General features: G+C 46.6%; 4 protein-coding genes and 1 long non-coding RNA gene across 8 annotated transcripts; 3 read left to right on the top strand and 2 right to left on the bottom strand.

The window, feature by feature from the left end:
• The first annotated feature begins 323 nt into the window (after positions 1–323).
• LOC136464268 (pyrophosphate--fructose 6-phosphate 1-phosphotransferase subunit alpha-like) lies at positions 324–8,698 on the top strand. The gene is made up of 18 exons (XM_066463231.1): positions 324–553; positions 1,293–1,465; positions 1,560–1,672; positions 2,260–2,448; positions 2,523–2,590; positions 2,703–2,786; positions 5,745–5,798; positions 6,424–6,504; positions 6,585–6,678; positions 6,784–6,857; positions 6,922–7,032; positions 7,122–7,166; positions 7,260–7,316; positions 7,448–7,552; positions 7,626–7,742; positions 7,821–7,924; positions 8,085–8,250; positions 8,359–8,698. The coding sequence occupies exons 1-18, from the start codon at positions 464–466 to the stop codon at positions 8,479–8,481; spliced, it is 1,848 nt and encodes a 615-aa protein (XP_066319328.1). The 5' UTR covers positions 324–463; the 3' UTR covers positions 8,482–8,698.
• A 1,952-nt stretch (positions 8,699–10,650) lies between these two features.
• LOC136466059 (glucan endo-1,3-beta-D-glucosidase-like) lies at positions 10,651–12,056 on the top strand. The gene is made up of 2 exons (XM_066464554.1): positions 10,651–11,206; positions 11,253–12,056. Exons 1-2 carry the CDS (start codon positions 10,703–10,705, stop codon positions 12,054–12,056), a joined length of 1,308 nt encoding a protein of 435 aa, XP_066320651.1. The 5' UTR covers positions 10,651–10,702.
• Positions 12,057–13,444: 1,388 nt separating this feature from the next.
• LOC136464266 (diacylglycerol O-acyltransferase 2D-like) lies at positions 13,445–16,087 on the top strand. 2 transcript variants are annotated; one of them, XM_066463229.1, is made up of 9 exons: positions 13,449–13,813; positions 13,944–14,018; positions 14,110–14,195; positions 14,368–14,474; positions 14,555–14,710; positions 14,848–14,934; positions 15,154–15,251; positions 15,384–15,471; positions 15,607–16,060. In XM_066463229.1, exons 1-9 carry the CDS (start codon positions 13,602–13,604, stop codon positions 15,706–15,708), a joined length of 1,011 nt encoding a protein of 336 aa, XP_066319326.1. In that variant the 5' UTR covers positions 13,449–13,601; the 3' UTR covers positions 15,709–16,060. The 2 variants fall into 2 exon arrangements, with proteins under 2 accessions (XP_066319327.1, XP_066319326.1); XM_066463230.1 differs by lacking the exon at positions 14,848–14,934 and having other exon boundaries at positions 13,445–13,813; positions 15,607–16,087.
• A 935-nt stretch (positions 16,088–17,022) lies between these two features.
• On the bottom strand, positions 17,023–19,568 carry LOC136464265 (uncharacterized). 2 transcript variants are annotated; one of them, XR_010761166.1, is made up of 7 exons: positions 19,145–19,568; positions 19,017–19,054; positions 18,589–18,669; positions 18,250–18,294; positions 18,017–18,156; positions 17,436–17,479; positions 17,023–17,311 (listed from the first exon to the last, which is right to left on the bottom strand). It is a non-coding gene; the product is annotated as an uncharacterized lncRNA (long non-coding RNA). The 2 variants fall into 2 exon arrangements; XR_010761165.1 differs by having other exon boundaries at positions 17,023–17,479.
• A 2,133-nt stretch (positions 19,569–21,701) lies between these two features.
• LOC136464264 (uncharacterized) lies at positions 21,702–25,894 on the bottom strand. Of its 2 annotated transcripts, none has more exons than XM_066463227.1 (8): positions 25,555–25,894; positions 25,307–25,436; positions 24,545–24,671; positions 24,241–24,277; positions 23,905–24,145; positions 23,103–23,223; positions 22,924–23,018; positions 21,702–22,425 (listed from the first exon to the last, which is right to left on the bottom strand). In XM_066463227.1, exons 1-6 carry the CDS (start codon positions 25,798–25,800, stop codon positions 23,132–23,134), a joined length of 873 nt encoding a protein of 290 aa, XP_066319324.1. In that variant the 5' UTR covers positions 25,801–25,894; the 3' UTR covers positions 21,702–22,425; positions 22,924–23,018; positions 23,103–23,131. The 2 variants fall into 2 exon arrangements, with proteins under 2 accessions (XP_066319324.1, XP_066319325.1); XM_066463228.1 differs by having other exon boundaries at positions 25,313–25,436.
• Positions 25,895–26,330: the final 436 nt, after the last annotated feature.

The following is a 26,330-nucleotide window of genomic DNA, read 5'->3' as shown; positions in this document are numbered from 1 at the left end:
TTGGCAAAGCTCAATCTGAATTCTGCAATGAATCAGTGACGTCTGAATTTGCTCCTTAAGTCCTATGTGCGTCTTCTTTGTTCTTTCTACATTTTCTGGTGGACGCGCCCACCGGGCCTAATGGGCTCGAAACCTCTCGTCTTATGTACCAGTACCAGCACACCGGTCCAAAACCTAACAAGGCAGCAATGCCGTGGTACGAGAAATCCGGTCGGCCCGGGACCGGGAGGCAGGTCGGGACCGACCGAGACCACCGGAGTCCGGAGGCGAGACAAGACCGCGAGAGCGCATCGCATATTCGCATTGGCGTGGGCGAGGGGTTGCAGGCAGCGCTCGCCTCCGCCCTCTTGTATAAAATCCTCTCATACCGCACCCGCATCTCTCCCATCACAGTGCGCCACCCTCACCCACCAACGAAACCAATCGGAAGCTAGGCCGGAGACGAGGTGTAGCGCTCGCCGCGATGGATTCCGACTACGGCGTGCCGCGCGAGCTCTCGGAGGTGCAGAAGAAGCGCGCGCTCTACCAGCCCGAGCTGCCCCCCTGCCTCCAGGTACGCACCTCCCCATTACTCTTGCTACGTTCCGCGCGTGCGCCATTGCCCGCCTCCGGGTACAGATCTGCGGTCTCTCGTGTCAAGCGGCGCCAGATCCCGCATTGTCCTCCGGCCGGATCGGTTTGTTCCATCGGCGCGGCGCTGATTTCTACGGTTCACCGTTCACCTACTCCCGATTTGTTTACTTGGGATCAGGCCACAGTGCGTATCTCAGTATCAGCTGTCGCAGACTGATGTCGCTTTCGTTGCTGAGACTGGATCTGAGTTAATGAACGTAAAAAACGTCGCATGTGTACCGCGGCACTGTCCTGTGTTTTAGATCGGTCTGCATATCTGACTCGCGGGCTATCGTGATTCATCTGTTTTGCAGTGGCTGGTTGCAATTGCAACTGGGAGTCAACTGACGAAATTATTCTGTAGCAATGATCATGTACCCATCTACCTGTACTCACGTGTCCTATAATTGTAGTTGTTTAGAGGCTTAACACTTAGGATTCGGTAGTCGCTATCACATCGACCTTCTCAGTCTGGAATCACTGTCGAACTCGTATGCATAGGTAGATTCTCAATAATTTTCCACATCAAATCGCCTTTTCTTGTGGGCACTTTTTAGCTGGTTCCTAGTAGACGGGAAGAATTGTCAATAGCTTTTCAGAACAGATTTCTTGTGTGTTTCTATCAGAGTTAGCTCAGTTCACACACTGAGGAATGGATTTATTGATTGTATGTAATTCAGGGCACTACTGTCAGGGTGGAGTATGGTGATGCTGCAATTGCAGCTGACCCGGCAGGCGCTCATGTGATCAGCCATGCGTTCCCTCACACCTATGGGCAGCCCCTTGCACACTTCCTCAGGAAGACGGCTGTTGTCCCTGATGCTAAGGTCATATCTGAACACCTCGAAGTCAGGTACATCTTTCATGTTCCTGTACATGAAAAATCTTTTGCCTCGCAAAATCATCTCTCAAAGATGTAAATCTAATCCCTTTTGTTCCAAACGCAGGGTTGGCATTGTCTTCTGTGGCAGGCAATCCCCAGGAGGCCACAATGTTGTTTGGGGACTCTATGAGGCTATCAAGGCCCACAACCAAAACAGCAAACTCATTGGTTTTCTCGGTGAGTAAATTGATACTTTTCAATAATCACCTTGGAGCATCATATCATCTACATTGTCTTCACTTGTTAATCCCAATTCGGTTCTGCTGATTAGCAGGTGTTTCAATCCTACAAAAAAAAAACGTAGCGCATTTGGTTGTCGCTGAATTTTTCTAGTAACTGCTGTTGTTTTGGCTCACGCTAATAACTTTGTTCGTTTGTTGGAATTATATTAGCAGATAATCAACCACACAGAATTGATGTATCATTTTGCGTTTAGTCATAAATGTAAATGTCGGCAATAAAAAAAAATGTAAATGTCATTTTGAAAATCTTCGACCCAACTTTCATGAGTTCATTTTATCCAAACTAGCAGCATATGCAGGAATTTCTTAGGTTTGCAATCCAAAATTGACGACATTACTAATATGCATATAGACACCAAAATTTTGGGAGACACCTTATGTCCTGGCCCCTGAGTTCCTTGGACCTTTGTTTGTCTGGTCCTTGCTTCCTCTTGCTTGCCAGAGCTGACATTTAGATGCATGCTTAACACAAACTGCAATTCTTTTGATGTTTTCTAACATATTCGTCTTATGTTGAAACAGGTGGATCAGATGGTCTACTAGCGCAGAGAACATTGGAGATCACTGATGAAGTTCTTGCTTCATATAAAAATCAAGGTGGATATGACATGCTTGGTCGGACAAAGGATCAGATTAGGACGACCGAGCAGGTCAATGGTGCAATGGCTAGTTGCCAGGCTTTGAAGTTGGATGCTCTGGTTATCATTGGAGGTATTTTTAATCTACTAAGATTTCGGCACAGTGTACATTTGCTTCATTAAAATTTTGATTTTCATCTTATGAAGGTGTCACTTCCAACACTGATGCTGCTCAACTTGCTGAGACTTTTGCTGAGGCAAAGTGTGCAACAAAGGTACATTGAAGTTTTTTTAATATATATCACCACCTTTTCTTGTTCCTTTCTGTCAAGTTTTAGTGATCACATTTCCTTGTCTGTGGATGAACTGATCCCATCTATTGAACAGGTTGTAGGTGTTCCTGTAACTTTGAATGGGGACCTTAAGAACCAGTTTGTTGAGACTACTGTTGGCTTTGACACCATATGCAAGGTAGGAGCTTCTGAATTGACATCACTATGCTTGGACCCAACACATGCTTTGTAGTTACTGTTTTATGGTGCTCCATTTTCTCTATAGTTTATATATGAGTATAGTTCATGGCCGGTCCTCGAACTTGTAGGGTCCCGGTCCCCGAATTCAGAAAGTGTGTCATTCCGGTCCTTAAACTCTGTTTGGGTCTCATATTTATCCAAACGGGTATGGATTTGTGCCCGCGTACCGAAAAAAGACTTGCAGCAACAACAACAAAGCCTTTAAGTCCCAAACAAGTTGGGGTAGGCTAGAGTTGAAACCCAACAAAAGCAATCAAGGTTCAGGCACGTGAATAGCTGTCTTCCAAGCACTCCTATCTAAGGCTAAGTCTTTGGGTATATTCCATCCTTTCAAGTCTCCTTTTATTGCTTCTACCCAAGTCAACTTCGGTCTTCCTCTGTCTCTCTTCACGTTATTATCCTGACTTAGGATTCCACTACGCACCGGTGCATCTGGAGGTTCCGTTGCACATGTCCAAACCATCTCAACCGGTGTTGGACAAGCTTTTCTTCAATTGACGCTACCCCTAATCTCTCACGTATATCATCGTTCCGAACTCGATCCCTTCTTGTATGACCGTAAATCCAACGCAACATACGCATTTCCGCGACACTTAGCTGTTGAATATGTCGTCTTTTCGTAGGCCAACATTCTGCACCATACAACATAGCAGGTCTAATCGTCGTCCTATAAAACTTGCCTTTTAGCTTCTGTGGTACCCTTTTGTCACATAGGACACCAGACGCTTGCCGCCACTTCATCCACCCTGCTTTGATTCTATGGCTAACATCTTCATCAATATCCCCGTCCCTCTGTAGCATTGATCCTAAATATCGAAAGGTATCCTTCCTAGGTACTACTTGACCTTCTAAACTAACATCTTCCTCCTCCCAAGTAGTAGTGCCGAAGTCACATCTCATATACTCAGTTTTAGTTCTACTAAGTCTAAAACCTTTGGACTCCAAAGTCTCCCGCCATAACTCCAGTTTCTGATTCACTCCTGTCCGGCTTTCATCAACTAGCACTACATCGTCCGCGAAAAGCATACACCAAGGGATGTCCCATTGTATGTCTCTTGTGACCTCATCCATCACTAAAGCAAACAAATAAGGGCTCAAAGCTGACCCTTGATGTAGTCCTATCCTAATCGGGAAGTCATCCGTGTCTCCATCACTTGTTCGAACTCTAGTCACAACATTGTTGTACATGTCCTTAATGAGCCCAATGTACTTCGTTGGGACTTTATGTTTGTCCAAAGCCCACCACATAACATTCCTTGGTATTTTATCATAAGCCTTCTCCAAGTCAATAAAAACCATGTGTAGGTCCTTCTTCTTCTCCCTATACCGCTTCATAACTTGTCTTATTAAGAAAATGGCTTCCATGGTTGACCTTCCGGGCATGAAACCAAATTGGTTCATAGAGACCCACGTTATTGCTCTCAAGCGATGCTCGATAACTCTCTCCCATAGCTTCATAGTATGGCTCATCAACTTAATTCCCCGGTAATTTGTACAACTTTGAATATCCCCTTTATTCTTGTAGATCGGTACCAATATACTTCTCCTCCACTCATCAGGCATCTTGTTCGATCGAAAAAACCGAAAAAAGACTTGATTGCTTGAAATATTAGATTAGCGGGGTTATATACAAAATTGTCCAGACACAAAAATTACACAAATATTTATGAACTTTTATGAGGATTGTTTTGAAAAAAAGTCGTCTTCCTCTCATCCCATCCTGATGCCATTGCTTCCTAGCCGCGTGGGCGTGTCACTGCCACGGCTGCTGAGCAAGCGCCGGCGGGCCATCGCCGCGGCCGCGTAGGCACGCGGGTGACGGGGCGAGCCGTCGCTGCCGCCATGCAGGCACATGAGCGAGCACTCCCGTGGCCGCGCGGCGCGGCGCCGCCGCCACAGAAGCTGCTGGGCAAGCGCAGGCGTGCGGGCTAGCAGCCACCACGGCCACGCAGCCACCGCCGTCGTCCTGCTCCTGCTGCGGCGCCGGCACCAGGGACGACCGGCGTTGCTTCCGATCCGTGGCCTGGCGTTCTTGCCGCTGGTGCAGAGAAACACGACGAGGTGATTGGCCTTGGTGAGCTGGAGCAGATTCGTCGACATAACGCCATGGCCGTCGCTCGTGCGCGTCAGCGCGTGCACGCGCACACCGATTCTGTTCTTGGCACAGCTATGGCTTGGCCCGTGCGATAGGTATTTGTTGGTAGCCGGGACCCAGGAGAGTGAGCGAGAGCGAGACACTCGTGCAAGTTGCCTGCGCACAAGGACAAGTGCGTGGTGCAGCCATGCTACTTTGCTTCGGTGTGGCCGTGCGAGACACTTCACGTTGATGTGTTGAGGTGACGACAACGGGTTAGGTCGCGTCGCCGGAGACTAGTGCTAGCGAGCCGGCCAGTAGCAGTAGCCACGGTGGTCAAGTCTGTCTACGCCGCATGACACGCACACCACAGGCGAGCACGGGCTGAGCAGCGGCGTGTAGAGGAGCTGAGCATGGCCACAACCCACAACGGAGGTGAGAGATGACCAGATGAGAGATAGAGCTGACATGTGGGCCTCTAGACCCGTTTGGACGGACATGAGATCCAAACAGAGTTTAAGGACCGAAGTAACACACTTTCTGAGTTCAGGTACCGGGATGACACACCCCAACAAGTTCAAGGACTGGCCATGAAGGCATGAACTTTACTTTTTATATATTGCTTATTATGTGTTTTGTACAGTTGTTTTCACCATTAATGTTTCATGTTACCCACCCGACTTTGATGTGATACTGTACTGTGTCTGTCACAGTTGCAGTTTACTGCCATATTTAGCATGTATTTATCATGTAGTGTTTTATGTTCTGTTACTATTTACTAGTTTGTAATGGTCCCCTTTATCTTATTTGTTGTTCTATCAGGTGAACGCACAGCTTATCAGCAATATGTGCACTGATGCTCTATCTGCTGAGAAGGTACGTATAACACATGATAGATAGCATTGCAGGCTCCTGTCTTGCACGTTGCTCATTATCATATATTATTGGATGAACTGCCAAAACTTACCAATGTCACATTGTCTTGCTAAATGTTTCGAGGCAATCCATGCACTAAATTAGTTCGCCATGATAATTATTCAGGTTCAAATGAAAAGGAAACAGATGAATTTCTGATCAACGTTGTTAAGTCTTGATACAGAATGAACCTTTAAAAGTCTAGGGTAGTCACTGGGTCATTCATCCTTGGTTTTAGCGATGGAGCCTACATATCAGATCCCATATGTGGGGACATGGGTGTAGGATGCAATGCTAGCTGAGCAGAAGTTTTACTGAAGATCCTATAAAAGTTTTTTTTTCCCTTATGAATTTGAATTACTGAAGGGCGGGCCTAGTGCAAGCGGTAGAGTCTTACTGTCTGTGACCGGAAGGTCCCGGGTTCGAGTCGCGGTCTCCTCGCATTGCACAAGCGAGGGTAAGGCTTGCCACTAACACCCTTCCCCAGACCCCGCACAGAGCGGGAGCTCTCTGCACTGGGGACGCCCTTTATTTTGAATTACTGGATCCAATTTCTGATCTGCCTTGTCTGCATTCTAAATGATAGTATTACTACTTTATTCGCCTGATGGGACGCAAGGCTTCTCATGTGGCATTGGAATGTGCTCTTCAATCACATCCGAACATGGTATGTTTTTTTCCGCACTTGCCTGTGGCCTGTCACAATTTTTTTGCTTACACTCTTTTGAACTTGTATCATATGCTCAGGTCATCCTAGGAGAGGAGGTGGCTGCTTCCAAACTTACAATTTTTGATATTACGAAGCAGATTTGTGATGCGGTTCAGGCAAGGGCTGAAAAAGGTTGGTCTACATCTCTGTTGTATTTGAGACGCTGATATGTTCATGTTTTATTTTATCTTTATAATGATAATGACAATTTATTGATGTTCCCTGTACCTTTCACAGACAAGAACCATGGGGTTATTCTTATTCCTGAGGGCCTTGTGGAGAGTATTCCTGAACTATATGCTCTTCTTCAGGTACGTTTACACGTCTTATGACTACCCATTTACAATTTTACTGACTGGAGCTATTTGTTTATAGGAAATCCATGGTCTCCACGGCCAAGGTGTTTCTGTTGAGAATATATCTTCTCAGCTTTCACCTTGGGCATCTGCACTCTTTGAGTTTTTGCCCCCTTTTATCAGGAAGCAGGTAGGTATTGTTTTCATTTGATAATTCTAGGATGTCTATAGTTCACATCAGAATTTAGTTGCTTCAACATCTTTCTCTCTCTGATGCAGCTACTTCTCCATCCCGAATCTGATGATTCAGCTCAACTTTCTCAGGTACAGTAGAACATGGACTATGTAAACTGTCAAATCTGTTTTAAATCGTTACTTCTGGTTGACCTCGAGTTGTTTTTCTGTGCACTTGTGCAGATTGAGACCGAAAAGCTTCTAGCTCAGTTAGTTGAGGCTGAGATGAACAGACGTTTGGTACGCTATCTTTGGACTCTGTAGTAACTTCCAGTTTAACTGAGAGGCATATGTGCATATCTGCTCGTGTAGCAAGCAAATAGTGTTTTATCAGTGCATCAGTTCATAATGTTCTTGGCCATTTTTTGCAGGAGGAGGGCACTTACAAAGGAAAGAAGTTTAATGCAATTTGTCACTTCTTTGGCTACCAAGCTAGGGGAGCGCTGCCTTCAAAATTTGACTGCGATTATGCCTATGCAAGTCCCTCCCCAGCTCATTTAATAAAGCACATTGCTTGCTGTTGGTTTAACATGTGATTGTTGGTTTCAGGTTTTGGGGCATGTGTGCTACCACATCATAGCTGCCGGTTTGAACGGTTACATGGCTACAGTTACAAATCTTAAGAGTCCGGTGAACAAGTGGCGGTGTGGTGCGGCTCCTATTTCGGTGAGATTTGTGTTGGTATGCCTAATAGTTTAGGATAAGTATGAAAGTAGCGTCTAACCCATGTCTGTATCCCTGCAGTCTATGATGACTGTGAAGCGATGGTCGCGTGGCCCTTCAGCCACCCAAATTGGAAAGCCCGCTGTTCACATGGCCAGCGTTGACTTGAAAGGAAAAACATACGAGTAAGTTTAAGAATTGCCTTTTGTTATATTTTCATCAGTTGCTACACGAGCCATGTTGTTAAGAAGTTACTCTTGGTCTCTGGGCACCTGCCTTAGCTTCTTATCTGGAAGTATCTTGTACATATGGCCTCTGACCTCAATAACACTTGTATCTTTGCAGGGTGTTGAGACAGAATTCTTCCAGCTTTTTGTTGGAAGATGTCTACAGAAACCCAGGCCCGCTCCAGTTTGAAGGACCAGGTGCTGATTCAAAGCCTATTTCATTGTGCGTTGAGGATCAAGACTATATGGGCAGGATAAAGAAATTGCAGGAATACTTGGAGAAGGTAGTTTTGATGCCCTCAGCATATTTTTGCTTTTTAACTCACAGGAAGCCTCAATTGACACAAGTTTTGCCTTTGCCATGTCTAAATTCTTTTTGTTATGTGGTGCAGGTGAAGAGCATTGTGAAGCCTGGGTGCTCGCAGGATGTTCTCAAAGTGGCGCTGAGTGCCATGTCTTCTGTGACGGAGACACTGAACATCATGACTTCATCGTCCACTGGCCAAACACTCTGATTCACTAGGTGCCATTTTTCCCATGGTGGCGATTATCAAGGTTAGAAACAGTGACCCTGGTATCACACAGGTTATTCTTTTGTAGTTTTTGGAGAGTTCTACCAGTTTTGAATTCGGTAGTTTATGAAGGCTTGTTGTTGATGAGTTTGAGCTCGAATAATTTTTGAAACAGCCGGATTGTGACATCTTAATAAACCAAATTTTGTGACTGCTTTCACATTTCTGTCAGTCATCTGAATTAGAAAATGTGTCTGCGAACAATCTCTTCATCTGACGATGCTTACTAGTTGCTTTGTGTATGGAGGCTTCAAGCGATTTGATCATTGGTCTGAGAGTAATCTCTTTCATGGAGTAGAGTATAACTCTAGGTGTACTACATGTCTAATACGAGATTAGGTATTTAGGTGAACTGAAGCCTGGGACATAAATGCTAGGTGAAATCGTGAATTGCGACCGCGATTATAGCCGTTTAAATTTAGCAGAATTCCAACGTGGCATGCTGAAGGTTTTGAGACTGTTGGACCTATTCCATCATGTCTTGTGTTGCTGGACCTATTCCGTGTCTACGTTTTTCTTTTTGGAGCTAATTATGTCTGCTGAATTTCCTGTTCATCGTCTTCAGTACTTCAAACAACACCACCCGCCCCGCGGGTGTAGCTGTATGATGTTAGGCTCACAGAATGCCTGGTCGGGCGGGTCACGAGGCCACGGCCACGAGACAGACGAAGCGAGAATAGGAATCGCGACAGGGCGACGTACCTCCTGCACCCTGCGGGAGAATCTGGAGCGTGCTGGACGCTACGCCGCTATGGTCCTAGTAGTACGCTACCATGTTTATCGGCCAGCACTTGTCGATGATTGATGTCCTCGAAATCTGTCGCTGGAGGTTTCGGCTTCTCCCTCGTCCTTTCCATGACCTTTAGGAATTACAAACTTATTATAATTTCACCAGGTGGCGTTTTTTTTTTATAATTACACTGTACGTAGACGTCCATATTATATAGGTACGCTCGTTCCTGTAATCACACGTACGTAAATCCTATTTCTATGAGCATCTCTGAAGGATGGAGCTGGCGGATTACCATAGGCGTGTCGACGGGGACAATCATAGCGTCGTTAAATCTTGGAATAAATTCAGAAAAAAAATACGAGCACTCGTGCCAAGTTGAGAATTTGAACTAAAGATGCCACTTTGTACCCATTCCCCATATCTAAACCCACGTACGTAAACTCTACCCCTATGAACATCTTCGAAGGATTGAGTCAGTAGATCTTGAGATTCACGAAGTCATCACAGACGCCTTGTTATCGATGGAGACAACCATAGAGTCGTTAAATCCTGGAATAAATCTAGAAAAATATAAGCATCCGTGCCAAGTCGAGGATTTAAAGTTAAACCCAGGTAAATAAATTCCACCACAAAAAAACTCAACCAACTAATCAGTTCGCTGGAGGCGTCTAACAATACCGGTGTCTTAACAATACCGACCTTTTTTTATTTTGTGAAGGATCCATTGCTCACACAAGTTTTCTCGACCTTACTTTTGCAATTTGCAGCCAGGAGTCCTTCACGAAATGGCAACGTTATTGTACATCACAGTATACCGTTTACATACCCCCCACAGGAACAAAATATAAAATAAAGAGTAAAATACACTGGAGGTCCATTAACTTTTGGTGAAGTGTCATCTAGGTCCATCAACTTTGAAACTGCATTTTTGGGTCCATTAACTTTCGTTTTGTGTCATTTAGGTCCATCAACTTTGACTCTTGCATTTTTAGTACATGAACTTTTAAAATGGTTCACTGCATGTCCACGCATGCATGCACGCACGTTGACTTTTTTGCGTCGGTGGAGACATGCCTGCACTCGCCGCCGTCGCTCGTCTGCCGGGCATGCATGTGTGTTTTCCACGCATGTATGACAGGGTTAGTGCATTTCGACCCGGCCATTTTCAAGAGGATTAGGTTACATATACAAGTGTCAACAATCCATGATTTGGACCTGGGTCCCGTGAATTGTTTGCTCAGATCTCACCGCGTCGGAACAACCCAAAGCCCAGCCCAACCAAAAACACGCACACAGTACTAGTATAAAAGCAGGCAATCAGCTGCAGGCAAGATGCCAGATGCGGTAGTGGCCGAAGATTCGAACAAGCTGGGCCAGCCACCCGTTCGCGCGCTATCGCCCGTCCCAGGCCCTCCCTTCCCAGTTCCCACCATGCCGCACCACCAAGGCAGAGGCAGCCACCGCCCGGGCGCGCCGGTGCAGGACGGCCCCGTGTTCCCGCGCACCACGTCCACGGTGGTGCCAAACCCGTCCCGTTTCTTCGCGCCGACGCTCCTGGCCGCGCCGCTGCCCACCAACTCCTTCTTCCAGAACTTCGTGCTAAAGGACGGGGACATGCCGGAGTACATCCACCCATACGCCATCCGATCCCCCGGCGGCGGCGCGCTCGACGTCTGCTACCCGTCGCGGACCCACTCGACGTCGTCTGTCACCCAGACGTTCGTCGCCGGCCTCACCGTCTCCGACGCCTCCGCCGCAGCCGCGGGGAGCGCGCAGCGCCACGTCGTGTCGGCCTTCGACGACCTCTCCATCACGCTCGACGTGTCCCCATCCCTCCGCGCGCACCTCGTCCGCGGCTGCCCCTACGTCACCCTCACCACCACCGCCACCGGCCCGATCGACATCTCAGTCGCGTCCGTCCACGCCTTCGTCGACGTCGGCTCAAGCTCCTGCCACTACCACCACGGCTCGGGCGCGGGAGTTCCTGGCGGCCACCGTCATGCCGTGGCTAGACGGCAGCTTCCAGGGGAACGGCTTCCTGTACGATGCCACGTGGGGCGGGCTGGTGACGCTGCAGGGGCTCACCGACTTCGGGTTCGGCATCTACAACGACCACCACCACCACCTGGGCTACTTTCTGTACACCATCGCGGTGCTGGCGAGGCTGGACCCGACCTGGGGCCACCAGTACGCGCCGCAGGCCTACGCCATGGTGGCCGACTTCATGACGGTGTCGCCGCCGTCGCGCGACAACGGTAGCTTCTTCACGCGGCTGTGGATGTTCGACCTCTGGACGCTGCACTCGTGGGCGGGGGGACTGGCGGCGATCCCCGACGGGCGCAACCAGGAGAGCACCAGCGAGGCCGTGAACGCCTACTACTCAGCGGCGCTGGTGGGGCTCAGCTACGGGGACGCGCGGCTCGCCTCCCTGGGCGTGACGCTGGCGGCGCTGGAGATGCTGTGGGCGAACAAGCGCGACAGCGTGCTGTGGTTCGCCCCGGCAGAGTGGAGGGAGTGCCGGCTCGGGATCCAGCTGCTGCCCATCAGCGAGGCGCTGTTCCCGGACGTGGCATCGTCAGGGAACTGCTCGAATCTACCGGGCATGCATGTATTTTTGGTTTTATTTTCAAGAGGCAGCAATCAGCCGAAATGCACTAACCCTGTCATACATGCGTGGAAAACACACATGCATGCCCGGCAGACGAGCGACGGCGGCGAGTGCAGGCATGTCTCCACCGACGCAAAAAAGTCAACGTGCGTGCATGCATGCGTGGACCTGCAGTGAACCATTTTAAAAGTTCATGTACTAAAAATGCAAGAGTCAAAGTTGATGGACCTAAATGACACAAAACGAAAGTTAATGGACCCAAAAATGCAGTTTCAAAGTTGATGGACCTAGATGACACTTCACCGAAAGTTAATGGACCTCCGGTGTATTTTACTCTAAAATAAATTTGGCGAGCCATCGTTTTCTGTGGGATTATTAGAATGATTGTGTCGTAGTGTTGCCGTGTTGCAGATGAGGATGACAAATGAATGTTCAACATCTCCTATCTGTCTCTAGACATCTTAACCCGTGGAAATTTATTAACCGTCGAACAAAGAAGCGCGCCGTGTGTTGCTTGTGTGCTGGTTCTTCACTGCGGCACCGGAGCGTCACTGTCGCGATCGTCAGCTAATAACTCGCGGTGGAGCACTGCAGCGTGCGGGAGCAGTGCACCTTCGCTGCCGCGGTCTGCTCGTGCTGCCGTGTTGCCGCAGCGTGTGTCCTAGACGGCGGCCATGTGCATATAAGGTACCGTTTAGTTGGCAAATTTTTTGGCAAAATGACACTGTAGCATTTTCGTTGTTATTTAGTAATTAGTGTTCTATCATAGTCTAATTAGGCTTAAAAGATTCGTCTCGTGGATTTCGTCTAAACTATGTAATTAGTTTTATTTTTTATTTATATTTAATGCTTCATGCATACGTTCAAAGATTCGATGTAACGGAGAATCTTGAAAAATTTAGCATTATGAAGAGGAACTGAACATGCCCTATGACCCATTTGGCCGCTCGTGCCCCCCACGCATTACGACGAACAGCTCCGATGCGACTGGAGCTCCATCGCTTTCCGCTGTGGGATCGGGTGCCAGCCAACCACGAAGACTTTCCCGGCAAATTAAACCGGCTGGGCGTCTCGCGCGTTCTCTTCATTCGTTTTCACGTCGTCCTGCGCGACAAGAGAGAGTATTCTTACCGTGCCATAGGCCACGTTGCTAACTCTAACCACTAACTAACCTAGCTGAAATCCAGAAATCTGTCGCTGTCTTCAATCCAGGTCACACGACAGTTTTGCCCATGCTAGAAACAATTGACCTCCGGACGCAGACGCAGACGCAGGCGTACGAACCGCGTACAACGACTCCCGTGCACGGTGCACCACTGCATCTACCTGTCCGTTCGGTTCAGCAGCTAACGGTGCGCTGCGCTCGGTCAGATCGGCTTCGATCCGCACGCACGCCTCACGATCGGACGGGCCTGGCACTGGCAGTGGCGGTGGCAGGCTGCCGACGCAGCGGTCTCCCGTTCTCGCTGGTCGCTGCGCTGGCAAGAGCCGCGCTGCCGCGGAGTCCCGCTCAGCCCCGACACCACCGCACGGAGGGAAGAAAAGAAATCCTGGGGGAACACGTCGTGATCAGCAACCAGATTCAGACGCGAGCGGGGGAGGCGGGCGGACCACACTAGAACCCTCTCTACGGCTCTACTACGCACGACCCAGCCCGACCGGACCGACACGCCTCCATCTCTCTGCCGGTCGCCTCGGGGCTCCCGCCGGCGGACGATCCGAATGGGGGCGGGAACCAATGGCCCGAGCAACGGCGCGTCCGCGGCCGCGGCCGCAGGGGAGCGCGCGGACGACGGGACCACGGTGTTCCGGGGCACGGCGTACTCGCCGCTGCGAACCACGGTGGCGCTCGCGCTGTGGCTCGGGGCCATCCACTTCAACGCCTTCCTCGTCCTCGCCTCGCTCTTCCTCTTCCCGCGCCGCGTCGCCGCACTGTACGCCACCCCTCGTCTCCCTCCTCTCTTTCGCGTCCCCGGGATCGGCGGGATGGTACCTTGTGCCGTGCCGGCGTGCCCGTCTCAGTCAGCGCGACCGCTTCATCCTTGCGCTTGTTTCGTGCTGCAGGGTGCTGGCGACGCAGCTCTTCATCATGTTCGTGCCGCTCAATGATAAGAGCAGATTGGGCCGCAAGATCGCCAGGTTCTCCTCCTCTTATTGACTAATTTGCTCCCTATTGTCCCCCGCTGGATTCCTGAATCTTACATTCGGACGGCGCGCGCCGCGTCTGCAGCTTCATAAGCAAGTACGTGATTGGGTATTTTCCCGTCACTTTGCACGTGGAGGACTACGGCGCGTTTGATTCCAACAGAGCTTACGGTGATCTTATCTTAACCATTTCTTTCCCTTTCTGGATGATAGAATCCCGTATCTAACCTTTTCAGTAGATTCTATAGCCGTTAGCCGTATAAGAAAGAAGACTAGAAGAGCACCAAAGTGAGGGGTACTTAACAGAGCCATTGGACTGGTGATTTTACTGTTGTGTTTTCAGTGTTCGGTTATGAGCCTCATTCAGTTTTGCCCATCGCTGTTGGGATCCTCGGGGACCTTGTTGGATTCATGCCGCTACCAAAGATGAAGATTCTTGCAAGCAGTGCGGTGAGACTCCACCAATGTTAGCTTGCAAGAAGTACAGTTAGTGTAGCTCTGTTCTCACCCAGTGGTTTGGTTGGTTCTAGGTGTTCTACACCCCCTTCCTAAGGCAAATATGGACGTGGTTGGGGTTGGCTCCTGCATCGAGAAAGAGTTTCTACTCCTACCTTGGAGCTGGTTATAGCTGTATTATAGTGCCAGGAGGTGTGCAGGAAATACTTCATATGGATCATGATTCAGAGGTTTGCTTTGTTCCTCTTGTATTTTTGTTAGTATTTGCATTCTATTTTCAACTCTCGTGATCTTGTGCTAGACTACTTAGTGCTGAATGAAGGCGTGTCATATTAACTGAATAACAAACAATCCTTCCAATTGGCAGGTTGCTTTTCTTAAATCAAGAAAAGGTTTTGTTAAGATAGCTATAGAGATGGGTTGCCCTGTAGTCCCCGTTTTTGCTTTCGGACAGGTAACAGCATTTCTTTTAGCTTGTGATATGCAGTGTAATGATACCTTTACACTTAACTGTAGGCGCTGAAGCATGCAACTAATGAAAAGTTATCTGTTACAAACTTCAGGAGGCTAGCTAATGTTAATCCAGAAATGTGCACTTGATATTCTTTGTTCCTATCAATAAATCCAGATATTCAATTTCTGATCCTGATTATGTTTCCTGTCTTCGAACCAGAGCTATGTATACAAATGGTGGAGGCCAGGTGGCAAGTTAATTGTCAAGATTGCTAGAGCAATCAAATTTTCTCCCATCATCTTCTGGGGAAAATTGGGGTGACTCTCTACTGCATTGCATTTCTCTTTTTTGGTCCTGCATATTTAATCTACATGAATTTGATACATTTTCTGTTTAATTGCCATAATGGTATCCAAGAATTTAAGAGTCTACTGCACTATCTAATGCAGGACTCCCATCCCTTTTGCAACACCAATGCATGTGGTTGTTGGGAGGCCAATTGAGGTTGTGAAGAATCCTCAACCTACCATTGAGGAGGTAAAGAAACCCTTTTGAGCAATCCACCGTGGAAAATTTTTCAGGAAATGCTATTTATAACTTAAACACGTATAACTTACCAAGGGGAAAAAACAGAGGTGTTCTAAAGTGCACTTTGTTCTGGTGTCTTAACAGATAAATGAAGTCCACAGACAGTTCGTTGTTGCGATGCAAGATCTGTTCGAGAAATACAAGACCAGAACCGGATACCCTGATCTTCGGTTAAGAGTTCTTTGATGGCGTGTTGTTCCAACCAAAAGATCTTACCAGCTGGGGTTTAGGGATAAAATGGCTGTGCAGGCCCATTGATTCAATTGCTCGTAGCATTTGAGCTATGATGTTTTTCAGCACAGATCCACCATTGGAATTCCGAACTCCCTCCATTCTAAATTATAAGATATTCTTGTTTTTCAATATACATATTGTTATGTATTTAGATATATACTATGGGTTTGTTTGGATCCATTAGCACTAAAAATTAGCTAGTTAATAGCTAATAACTACTAATTGTTAGTAGAGAGATGTTTGGATCCACCTGCTAATAGATGATTGGATTGTGGGTTGAAGGTGCTGAACTATTAGCAACTCCAAACCCACTAATGGAACTAATAGTTAGCAGCTCTTCAGCTAATAATTAGTAGGTTGGTTTATTAGCAGGTCTGTTTGGATCCGTTAGTGCTAATTTTAGTTGTTTTTTTGGTGCTAATGGATCTAAACAGACGCTATGTCTAGATATATTGAAAAAGCAATGTATCTAGAAAAATAAAAAACGTCTTATAATTTGGAACAAAAAGAGTAGTAGCATCTTTGCTAGGATGCTTCTGTGATGCTCCTATCATCTTTTCATCTTTTGGTGCTCTTTCGTAGAATTCCTAGAGGTTTGGATGCAAAGATATGCATTTGTTTAAACTAACAAAAACTAAGCAGTGGTAGGTTCATCAGACCTCGGACCCAGCATGAGAAACTTAATGGAGTGTTTGGTTTAAGGAATGATGTGGTTCATCTTGTCACTTCTTACTTTTTTATTTGGTTTGCGGAATGGAATGAGTGCCATCTCATTCATCACAAGCTAATAATTAGTATATGTATGAGAAATGGATTGATTTCATCAAAATTCATAGAATGAACTCATAATACACCACCTCATGATGCATGGGGTAACTGCACAAACCAAACACACCCAGTATAGACTGTTGCTTCGGATTGGTGTTAGCACAAAAGACTTGAAGAAGCTTTGCACGAGTCTTTCCTTTGGCAAAACGAGCAACGTACCCTGTTGCATTGCATTGATTTTTTTCCTCATTGCATTGATATATTTTTTTTTCTTGAGCAACGTAGAAGAACTGTGTTATTTTATTAAGAAGTAAACCGCGCTACAAAGGAGCATTTTATCAAGAACTAGCACAAACCCCGCGCGTTGCCGTGGGTGTAGGGAAAAAAGTTTGGAAGAAGTGAGCATTGTGGTAAAATTATAGATGAACTTATTTGTCAATTAGTAGGTGACGACGATATGGTTCAAATAATGCCATGGTAATGTCGGAAAGGTGGATATATGGATGCATAATCATGCAAAAGTATGACATTCCAATCTTATTATAAAGTCAATAATACATCCATCTCTCTTTACAGTAAATCTGCAGCAGTACCTTACAATTACATGGTATAAAGTGGAAAGGTAAGATCAATATGAAAACTTTTTTTTTCGTTTGCTAAGGTCAGCTGCAAAGGATTACGATTGCAGTATTGGAGAGGTAAAGGTACCCTTTTTTTTTTGAACCCAGCAGCAGCTGTAGAATCAGGATGCTCCGTTCCAGCAAAGAAGTAGATTATGCCAAAAATACTGGAAGTAAAATTAGAAATGAATAATAGGGAGGAATTGGGTGACAAAATTCAGAAAGCAAACATTTGACAGACGTAGAGGCATGCAATGCAACAGTAGAAAAGTATTGGAGAGGTAAGGTAACCTTTTTTTGGGGAACCCAGCGGCAGCTTATGAATCAGGATGCTCCTTTCCAGCACAGAAGAAATAGGTTATGCCAAAAATATTCAAAATAAAATTAGAAATGAATAATAGGGAGGATTTGATGACGTAATTATAGATGTACATGCATGCAACGTAGAAAATGTACATAATGTAAACATTGCTGGACAACCCTAGTTTGGGATGAGCAACTGAAGCTCATTAGAATAATTTCAAGATCAATAGGGTTGACAGCAGAGATATTCTCAATATCAGTAGGATTGATCAAACTGTTAGATGCCAGTAGATGAGGTATCTACGTATGGGGTATATTTTTGGATGGTAGCTGATATTGCCCAAACAAAGAAAATATCTTACACGGCTATCTTGGCGGTAGCTTAATTATTTGTCCTGTAAACGTCGTATGGCATTTTGAGCAAAGAGCAATAATACAGCTTTTTGTTCAGTGAAACATAATGTTATTTAAACTTGTTCGATGGCAATTTTTGTGCCGTATCTTGAAACTAATTGATAAATGTACAGGACTAAGGCTCAAGTAACAGAAGTTGAGTGCTGACTATTCACCTGCTGGTTTCACAGTTGATGCCATCTGTATTGAATATGACAATCTGTTGAGCATGGACAACTGAGGAGTGAGGTTGTAGTGTGAGGAGGGCAGCAGCGTCGGGGGAGGAGACATAGGCACCGACTGGGACTCAGCAGTCCTGCTCATTTAGAAGAATATGGCAGAATTAACTAACAAAAACATGTATTAGAGGTAATTTTCTTTTTGAACCTATGAAGTGTACTATACCAACCACATGAGAAGATCAGAAGACAAAGATCTAATGGCAAATTTTGAACTGCATAAAAGGATAGAAGGAAGATCAGTAAATAAGCCTATTATTTAACTTATCTGCTGATAAGTTGATGTACATTGCTGTCAGGAACTCATTATATAAAATATATATTGTACCACTAACAGATCTTACAATTTTAAATTATTTGCTGCTACGTTGATGTACATTGCTGTCAGGAACTCGTTATATAATCTATATTGCAGCACTAATAGATCTTACAATTTTAAATCATGCATTATTGGAACGAAGGCCCCAAGAGTCTTTCTTATTAGATCAATTAGAAACATAGTGTCATACTATGTTGTTTTGTTCTTGTGGAAGATGTGGAGCTCTCTTCTTTGTGGAACTAACTCTTCGATTTCGCAGTGAAGATGTGACCTGAAATATCAACGACATACGAATCTAAGTAATGACGAAAGCAGGGAAAATAAGCAAGGGTTAATTGCAGACGGACACACTGAAAGTTTGGTTCTGCAGGTAACACACATTGGGCACCCAATCATTGGAAGAAGTAGCATATGGAATAAGAAACAAATATAGATTAAATCTGTATGCTTATGAAAGATAATTACAAATACTGTGATCAACTCTTGTCCAGAACATATCAATGAGCGCATACATTAGGAAACAGGTTTCAGGAATTAATAGGGGAGATAGGTAGCAAAAATTGCAACATCAAGGAGTCCTAAGTCATCTGCTTATTAGAGAGAGGAAAAGGGGTTCACCTTGTCGGCGTTTGGCCAGGACACAATCATCCTGCATCCTAAAGATGAGCAACGAAGGGTGAGGAAACTGAGCAACGATGCAAGCAAAAAAAAAAAAAGAAAAAAAAGAAAGAGGGAGCCGGCAGTACCTGGACGCGCTGCCACCGGAGGCGTTGCGGGCGTCGCCGCCTGGGCTGCGCCGCTAGGGTTTGGCCACGCGCGGGGCTGCCGTGGTAGCGCGGCACAGCGTCGGGTCCTAGAGGTCGGACCGCGTCGCAAATCGGAGCCGGAGAGGGCGGAGAGGCAATTTCGTGGCACCGGTCATGGACGGGGTTACCGGCGGCGTTGGTGGGAGAGGTGGAGCGCGTCGTGACGCCGAGACGGAGAGGGCAGAGCTGCGGCATCGGTGCGTCGGCGGCGTCGCTGCGGCCAGCGGCCGCGTGGCGACCTCGGGGAGGGTGAGGGGCTCGCGGGCGACGTCCAGCAGCGCGGCCTCGCTGGTGGCGGCGCCAGAGGCAGGGGCGGCGTTCCGCGGGGCGGGATTAGGAGCGGGGGAGGTGTGAAGACCGGAGAAGTTTGGGGCCTTTATATTTTTACATTATAAACATTGACACTCATCCGAATATCACTCTTATAGTGACACTTATAACTTTATCAGATGAGAGAAGTTTTAGTTATAGATTTACCACTTTTGCGCATGTGCCATGCCACGCTAACTCGACACGTTGACGCTTAGTCAGTATGAGCACGTGAAATGTCGTTGCTACCCCTGCCTTGCTCCTCTCTCCATCCCGATAGCGGCACCTGTCACTGTCGGGTGGGCTCCACTAGTCAGCTTCGTCTTCCATCCAGGTGTTGAGAGAGCGCGCGCGAGAGAGAGAGAGAGAGGGGCCGAGCAGGGGCGCAGGGCGGCGGCGATGCTCTTGAGCGCTAGCGGCGCCGGCGGCGGTGCCAGGCTGGCTGGGCGTCGGGGGGGCCCGACGGCGTCTTTCCCGTACGGCACTGAGGGAGGTAGCAGAGGGAAAAGCAGAGCAGCGGCTGGCGGCGTCGATCTGCGGCGAGAGGGATCAGGCAGCAGCGGCCGGGCGGCGGGCCAGCTTCGGCAACGGGAACCGCAGGCCAGGATGGAGCCCGGCGCGGCGATGGCGGCATCCGTCTGGGCTGCATCGACCCAGGGCGCGAGTGTCTGCGGCTAGTGCGGCGCAGCTCCGTTGGCGCTCAGGGCAGCTTCGGCGAGCGCAGCTCCAGCGTCCTGCGGCGCGGTGGTGCTCGCCTGTGCCGTACGTGCACGAGTTCGAACTCGTAGCTTCCCCTTCTCCCCCAGCGAAGCTCCACAGCGCCCATGCCGGCTATTTGTAGTCGCCACAACCCACAGTCCGGCTGTCTCCCATCCAAGTGCTGGAGCTGGGAGACGAAGCTGACTAGTGGGGCCTACTTGGCAGTGACAGATGCCGCGGGACCCAGCTGTCGGGATGGAGAGAGGAGCAAGGCAGGGGTAGCAACGACATTTCACGTGTTCATGCTAACTAGGCGTCAGCGTGTCGAGCTAGAGTGGCATGCCACGTACGCAAAAGTGGTAAATCTATAACTAAAACTTCTCTCATCTGGTAAAGTTGTAAGTGTCATTCTAAGAGTGATATTCGAATGAGTACCAATCTTTATAATGGTAAAAATGTAAAAGCCCCCTCAAAGTTTCAGGAGGATGTGGTGGAAGTGAACGCGTGGCCACTCTTTTTTATCAGGTAGAGGAACGGAGGGTTGTCGAAGTTTGCAGAGGAGGCAGGAAAGGCGGTCGTTTCGATTTGCAGAGGAGGCAGGGAAGACAGTCTGGACTGTTGGATTGGTTGATCGGACGGACAGGAATTGCAGGTGACATGGACGAAGGAGTATGCGTATTTGGTATATAGGAATAAAGAGAGAGAATGGTAGATTAAAACGGGCTACAAAGGGGAGGTCAAGAAACCGATCCATAACCCCCAACACCTATCACATTCCAACTCTGGGCTCTAGCCGCCGAACACCAGAGACCAAATGGCCCTTTTGGCAGGGATATAATTTTTTACCATCATAAGAAACACCACCATAACATGTGTCACTGACGCATGAGTCACTGACATGGTATTCTATATACTACTCTCATCATAATGATGGTAAATATGTAAATCTTCCCTTTTGGCAGGGCTCTTGGAGGCACCGGCTCCTCCTTCAAACTACCGTAGCAACATTGTTGGCACTGTAGCAAAAAGCCATTTTGAAAATGAACTAGCAAGACGAGCCGGTGAAGCCACGGTTCCTGCCTCCGCCGGCGCCTTACTACAGTGACACAACAATAGTGAAGCCAGAGCACCCAGGCAGTGGCGGATGCACGATGCGGGATAAGGGGGGGCTAAAACAATGGAGATGTTGATTTGCATGAAGATTTAATGGTGAAATCAAGCTTTTGCTACAGTGATTAGGCTTGAAATCAAGAAATTAGGGGGGCTCGAGCCCCCCCCCCCCCCCCTTTGGATCCGCCGCTGCACCCAGGAGCTGTGCCAAACGGACATAGTATGGCCTGTTTGCTTTGCTGAAAAGACATCAAAAAGAATTTCTATGTTTTCAAAGCTCCCAGACTACCAAGATGATCAGGCTGTTTAGGTATTGATATAACCTATTTGATAAAAAAGAACTGTAAAAGGAGCACAAATCACAGACACACATTATCAATTTAGCACAAATCACTTGCACCAGCATCATGGGATTCCCATTAAATGGTTTTATTTTGAAGTACAAGAGAAGTGCTCTATACTCGGAACCACCAAACACAGAGCAGCACACAGCTAAATCACACCTTAATTGGGAGACTGGGGCATACAACACCAAGAATTTGGTACAGACGAAAGACCATCACTGGCTACAACCAGTTGTGTAAACAACATGATGATGACTGCATACTCGTACAGAACTTGATACACTTCATGGGAACTCTCAGGAAAGGAGAGCAACTGGATCCTCCAGAGTTAGGTCCAAAGGCTGATGAATGCAGTCATGCAGACAACAAGATGATGAGTTGACGACTGCAGGCTTGTACAACTGGATACACTTCTTGGTCATCAGACCCTGTGCACGGTGTCTGGGACTAGGATCACACACTAACTACACGAATTTTCAGATGACCAATCACCTGAAGGCCACGAGACCACGATGGCTAATCCCCATTGGATTAATCCATCTTACATATGCTGGACTCCGTTCCAGCATAAGCTACATTTCCACGAGCCTGTCAGATACAGGATCAATAAGGCTGCACCTGTGGCTTCATGCTCCATCACGCATTCGATTTAAACCGAGCGAAACTGCAAGAGCAACCGTTGCTCTTGGATCACTTGCCCCATCCATAGGGACAACTTCACGATTTCCAGGTACATCTGTTGACCATGATAACGACAACCTGTGGTTTTTCCATAACAAACATAACCCATCAGTAATAGTCAGACTGCAAGGAAGAAACATCCCAAAATAGAATGGCAAAAATAAATGAAGATTTGTATCATGGTACAGGAACAACAGTTCTGATGTAAAACTTTTCCATTCTAGTGGTGATACAGCTGCAGGGCATCTATCAATCAATATAGCTATCGAATTAAGTTAGATACCAAGAATGCACTTTTGGTTTCGTTTCAGAATGATTTTGAATAAGCATCCTAAATCCCGATTTTCTTGCTTGTAAGAACATCTTGATTTCATGTCCTCTTATCTTGCTTTTGCAGAACTTTTCATGCTTATAAGAACTTATCTTCCTTTCCTTTTCTTTTAAGCAATACTTAGTTCGGTATTTTAGCAGATTATGGAGTACAGCAGTGAGCATACAAAGAACAACATGCAAAATAACATATATGCATGAAACTAGGTATTAGGAACAGAAAACCAGATAGGACAAGGTTCATACCTTATGAATGCAAGGATGATTTCTTGCCAGGCAAGAACAAATGCTGTGAATACAGCAAAACTGCTCTTTTTAGTCCTGCTGCAATCTAAGGGTACCTGCCATGAACCAAAACACTAAAGTCAGTTGTTACCTAATTGTCAGAAAGGAAACGAGATGATAACAGTGCAAACAAAGCAAACCTCAAGGTACAAATGCTTGGATGCACAGTTCAGCTTGCTCTTTGGTCTGAACCACTAGCTTGGGTAAACTGGGGTGAGGGGGCTGGAATTATTAGGTGTGGATGTGCGGGAACGGGTGTTGCTGCAAAAGCCAATTAATGCAGGATTATTCACAGATGGAGAAAATAGAAATCTCAAACCTAGAAAACATAAAGAAACATCTACAGTTTCATTTGCGTTCGTGTGATGATTACCTTGGCTACTGAGTGTATGTAGCTCGAGTCATATGACTTATTCAACTCAAATAAACAAACACTACCTATATAGGTACAGGTAATCTCAAGTACAAGGGAATATTTTTAAGAGGCTGGTGTCACATGGTAGAGAACCAATTATATCAGCCCTAGGAATGCAAAAAACCACAATGATCTGCCTATGCCAAGCATGTTTCTATGCTTTCAATCTTTCTGGACCTTATGAATTTAGCTTGAAAATTGTTACAAAAAGAATTAAAGATTTTAAAGAATTTGTGAACAAGCATAAAGTAAATATTTACAAACGAAAATATCTCATCATAAAACGATAGAATTTAGACAAACACAGCTATAATCTTGGTCCGAACAAAAATGTACTCAAGCTAAGAAGAAACATGATGGATAGAATGAGCATGTGACATTGAACACAAACTAAAACTATCAAGGATGCACAAATATGACACAGACCTTAAATAATTTCCAGATTTTAAAAGGGACCAAGCATATCATAGTTTGTTAAGAAGACAAAGATCCTACTATACTGCAGCACGGCATGAATGCCACATTACCTACTAAAAAAGGAGTCTGAATGGAAGGTCGAGCTGTTGGTGATGCACTACTAAAGTTTGATCCAGTGAGCTGCACATATTGATTTCCAGGCATGTTGTAACTATGAACCGACAAATAACCATTGCCCCCACCAGAAATGGATGGACTCAACTGGCTAAATGTTTGATTGGTTGTGTTTGCTGCAGCTGAGACTCCATAAATAGGAAGATATTGCTGACCGGAATATGGGTTTAGTGTACCCTACAAAGAGAACATCTGTCAGAATAGGCAAAGGTTTGTGTAACTGTCTTATGCATCACAAGAATATAAAAGCTGATAGCTTTTAACACTTCAACCTGTGGATAGACGTATTCGGTCCCATATGAAGGGTAACTGCAAAAGGGGAAAAAAAAACGAACAACTGAATGTATTTCTATTGGCTTTCAAACAGTCATATGAGCATACCGTGTTCCATGAGCATGGTTGGATCAGATTATTTCATCATTTGAAAGGGGAGATACCATATGCACAAGCTAATTTAAGTAGTAAACACCGTATTACCAGATATACTCTCCAAAAGTAAGTGCAGGGCATTTTCATGTTTTGTTACAAAGAATGTTACATTGGAAAACTAACAAGTGATGACATAAATTATCTTACCTGTACTGGGGAACTGGAAATCCTTGGTAGTACCCAAGTGCAAACGGTCGGTGGTGGCCATAACCCCCTACATAAAAGGCCCTTGGAACTGGGACACCAAAGTAGGATCCAGCTGATCTTGGCCGCCCTAAAAATACATACTGTTAGTGCCAACGTTGAAACACATATAAACATGGTAATTTCCAGAAGAATGAGTGTTTATGCAGCCAGAAGGAAATAATTTTGCTCATCATATAACTCAGAGAATAAGCATGTTGTAATTAGTAGTAGTAATAGTAGTAAGTCAGTACATGAACAGCACAGTCCACGGGCATCAATCACAATAAACATATAGGCACTTCTGTTAACATAAATGATGGCTCAGTAGTGTTTTCTGTTTGATCAATAATTGGTGGTGATAACCAAGGTAAGAAAACAACACTTTGATCAATAATAAGGTAAGAACTCTTTCTTCATAATTGAAAGGCAAAGCTCCTGCCAGTTGCTTCAAAAAAAAAGTAACCAAGGTAAGAAAGCTTCGGTCGTTATCTTCTTATTAATTGATGTGATTAATGGACAATACAATTCCACACTCCACAGTAAGTAACTGCACCATGATGCAGTTAATTAACTCAGTTGGGAAGCCACATTTTTACACCAATAATCGACTGTATTAAACTTTATCTTTAACTCGGCATTAAATACTTTTGACATAGTATTTCGAAATGTGATTACGAGAAACAAGTACACTGCAAATCGGTAGAGAGTATTAGGATACTATACCATTACCAGGGGGCACGGGATGCTGGGCTCGACCCAACGAAGCCAGGTTACAATTGGCTCGCCTGCCGTCGATCACCGGCGTGGGGTCCTCGCAGGCCTTCCTCGCGGACTCGGCTTCACGGAATGTCACCTGTGGAAGAAGGGCGAGCAAAAATCAACGCAGGTGCTCACAGCCCATCTACCACGCGCGCGCACACACAGAAACGAAAATTAACAGCGAAAAAGGAGTGAAATCGAGAGGCACCGACGAATCCGTATCCCTTGGAGCGGCCAGAGTAGCGGTCGGTGATGACGACGGCCTCGAGAATGTCCCCGAAGCGCTCGTAGAAGCGCCGGAGCCTCTCGCTGTTGGTCTCCCAGGCGAGCCCGCCCACGAAAACCTTGGTGTGGGTGGTGTCCCCGAAGGACGAGGGCGAGGCGAGAAGGTGCAGTCCCGAGCTGGAGCTCGACGCCGACGCCGACCCCGCGTGCTGCTGCTGCTGCATAGCCATCATGAGCGGATCGGAAGCTCTGGGAGGCCAGGAACCGGAGGGAATCTTCGCCCGCCGCGACCCCACCTCCTCCCTGGGCGCGAGGGGATTAGGGGAGGCTGGAGGCGCGACTGGATGGATACGTATAGGCCCGAGTATCAGTTTTTTTTTTCTTTTTACTGTTATCTCTATCTACTATAATATATCTGCTGGACCAATTGAAATTATACTAAGTCTACTCATGAAAACGTCCCTCGCTGAGTGCCTTCAATCATTACGCACTCAGAAAAATGCACACAAGAATTCAGCACCATTAAAACCAAGGGCTAATCAAACACGTTAACCAAATCCGATGGCCATGATTCGACGTGAGATACTAGATTTCTCACCTCGCCTTCTCACCCCCGCACCCTGCTCGTACTTCAACGCGGTGTCCACCGTTCAACGCTCCATCGAAACCGATCATCGTCACCGAAAAAAAACCTACATTCCAAACCTTCCTGGCCGCCGCCGCCGCTTCCTGGCCGCTCTGACTATGCTGAATTATACCGGAG

Source organism: Miscanthus floridulus, chromosome 7, assembly GCF_019320115.1.
Source record: "Miscanthus floridulus cultivar M001 chromosome 7, ASM1932011v1, whole genome shotgun sequence".
NCBI lineage: Eukaryota > Viridiplantae > Streptophyta > Magnoliopsida > Poales > Poaceae > Miscanthus > Miscanthus floridulus.
This window is presented reverse-complemented; position numbering and strand designations above follow the sequence as displayed.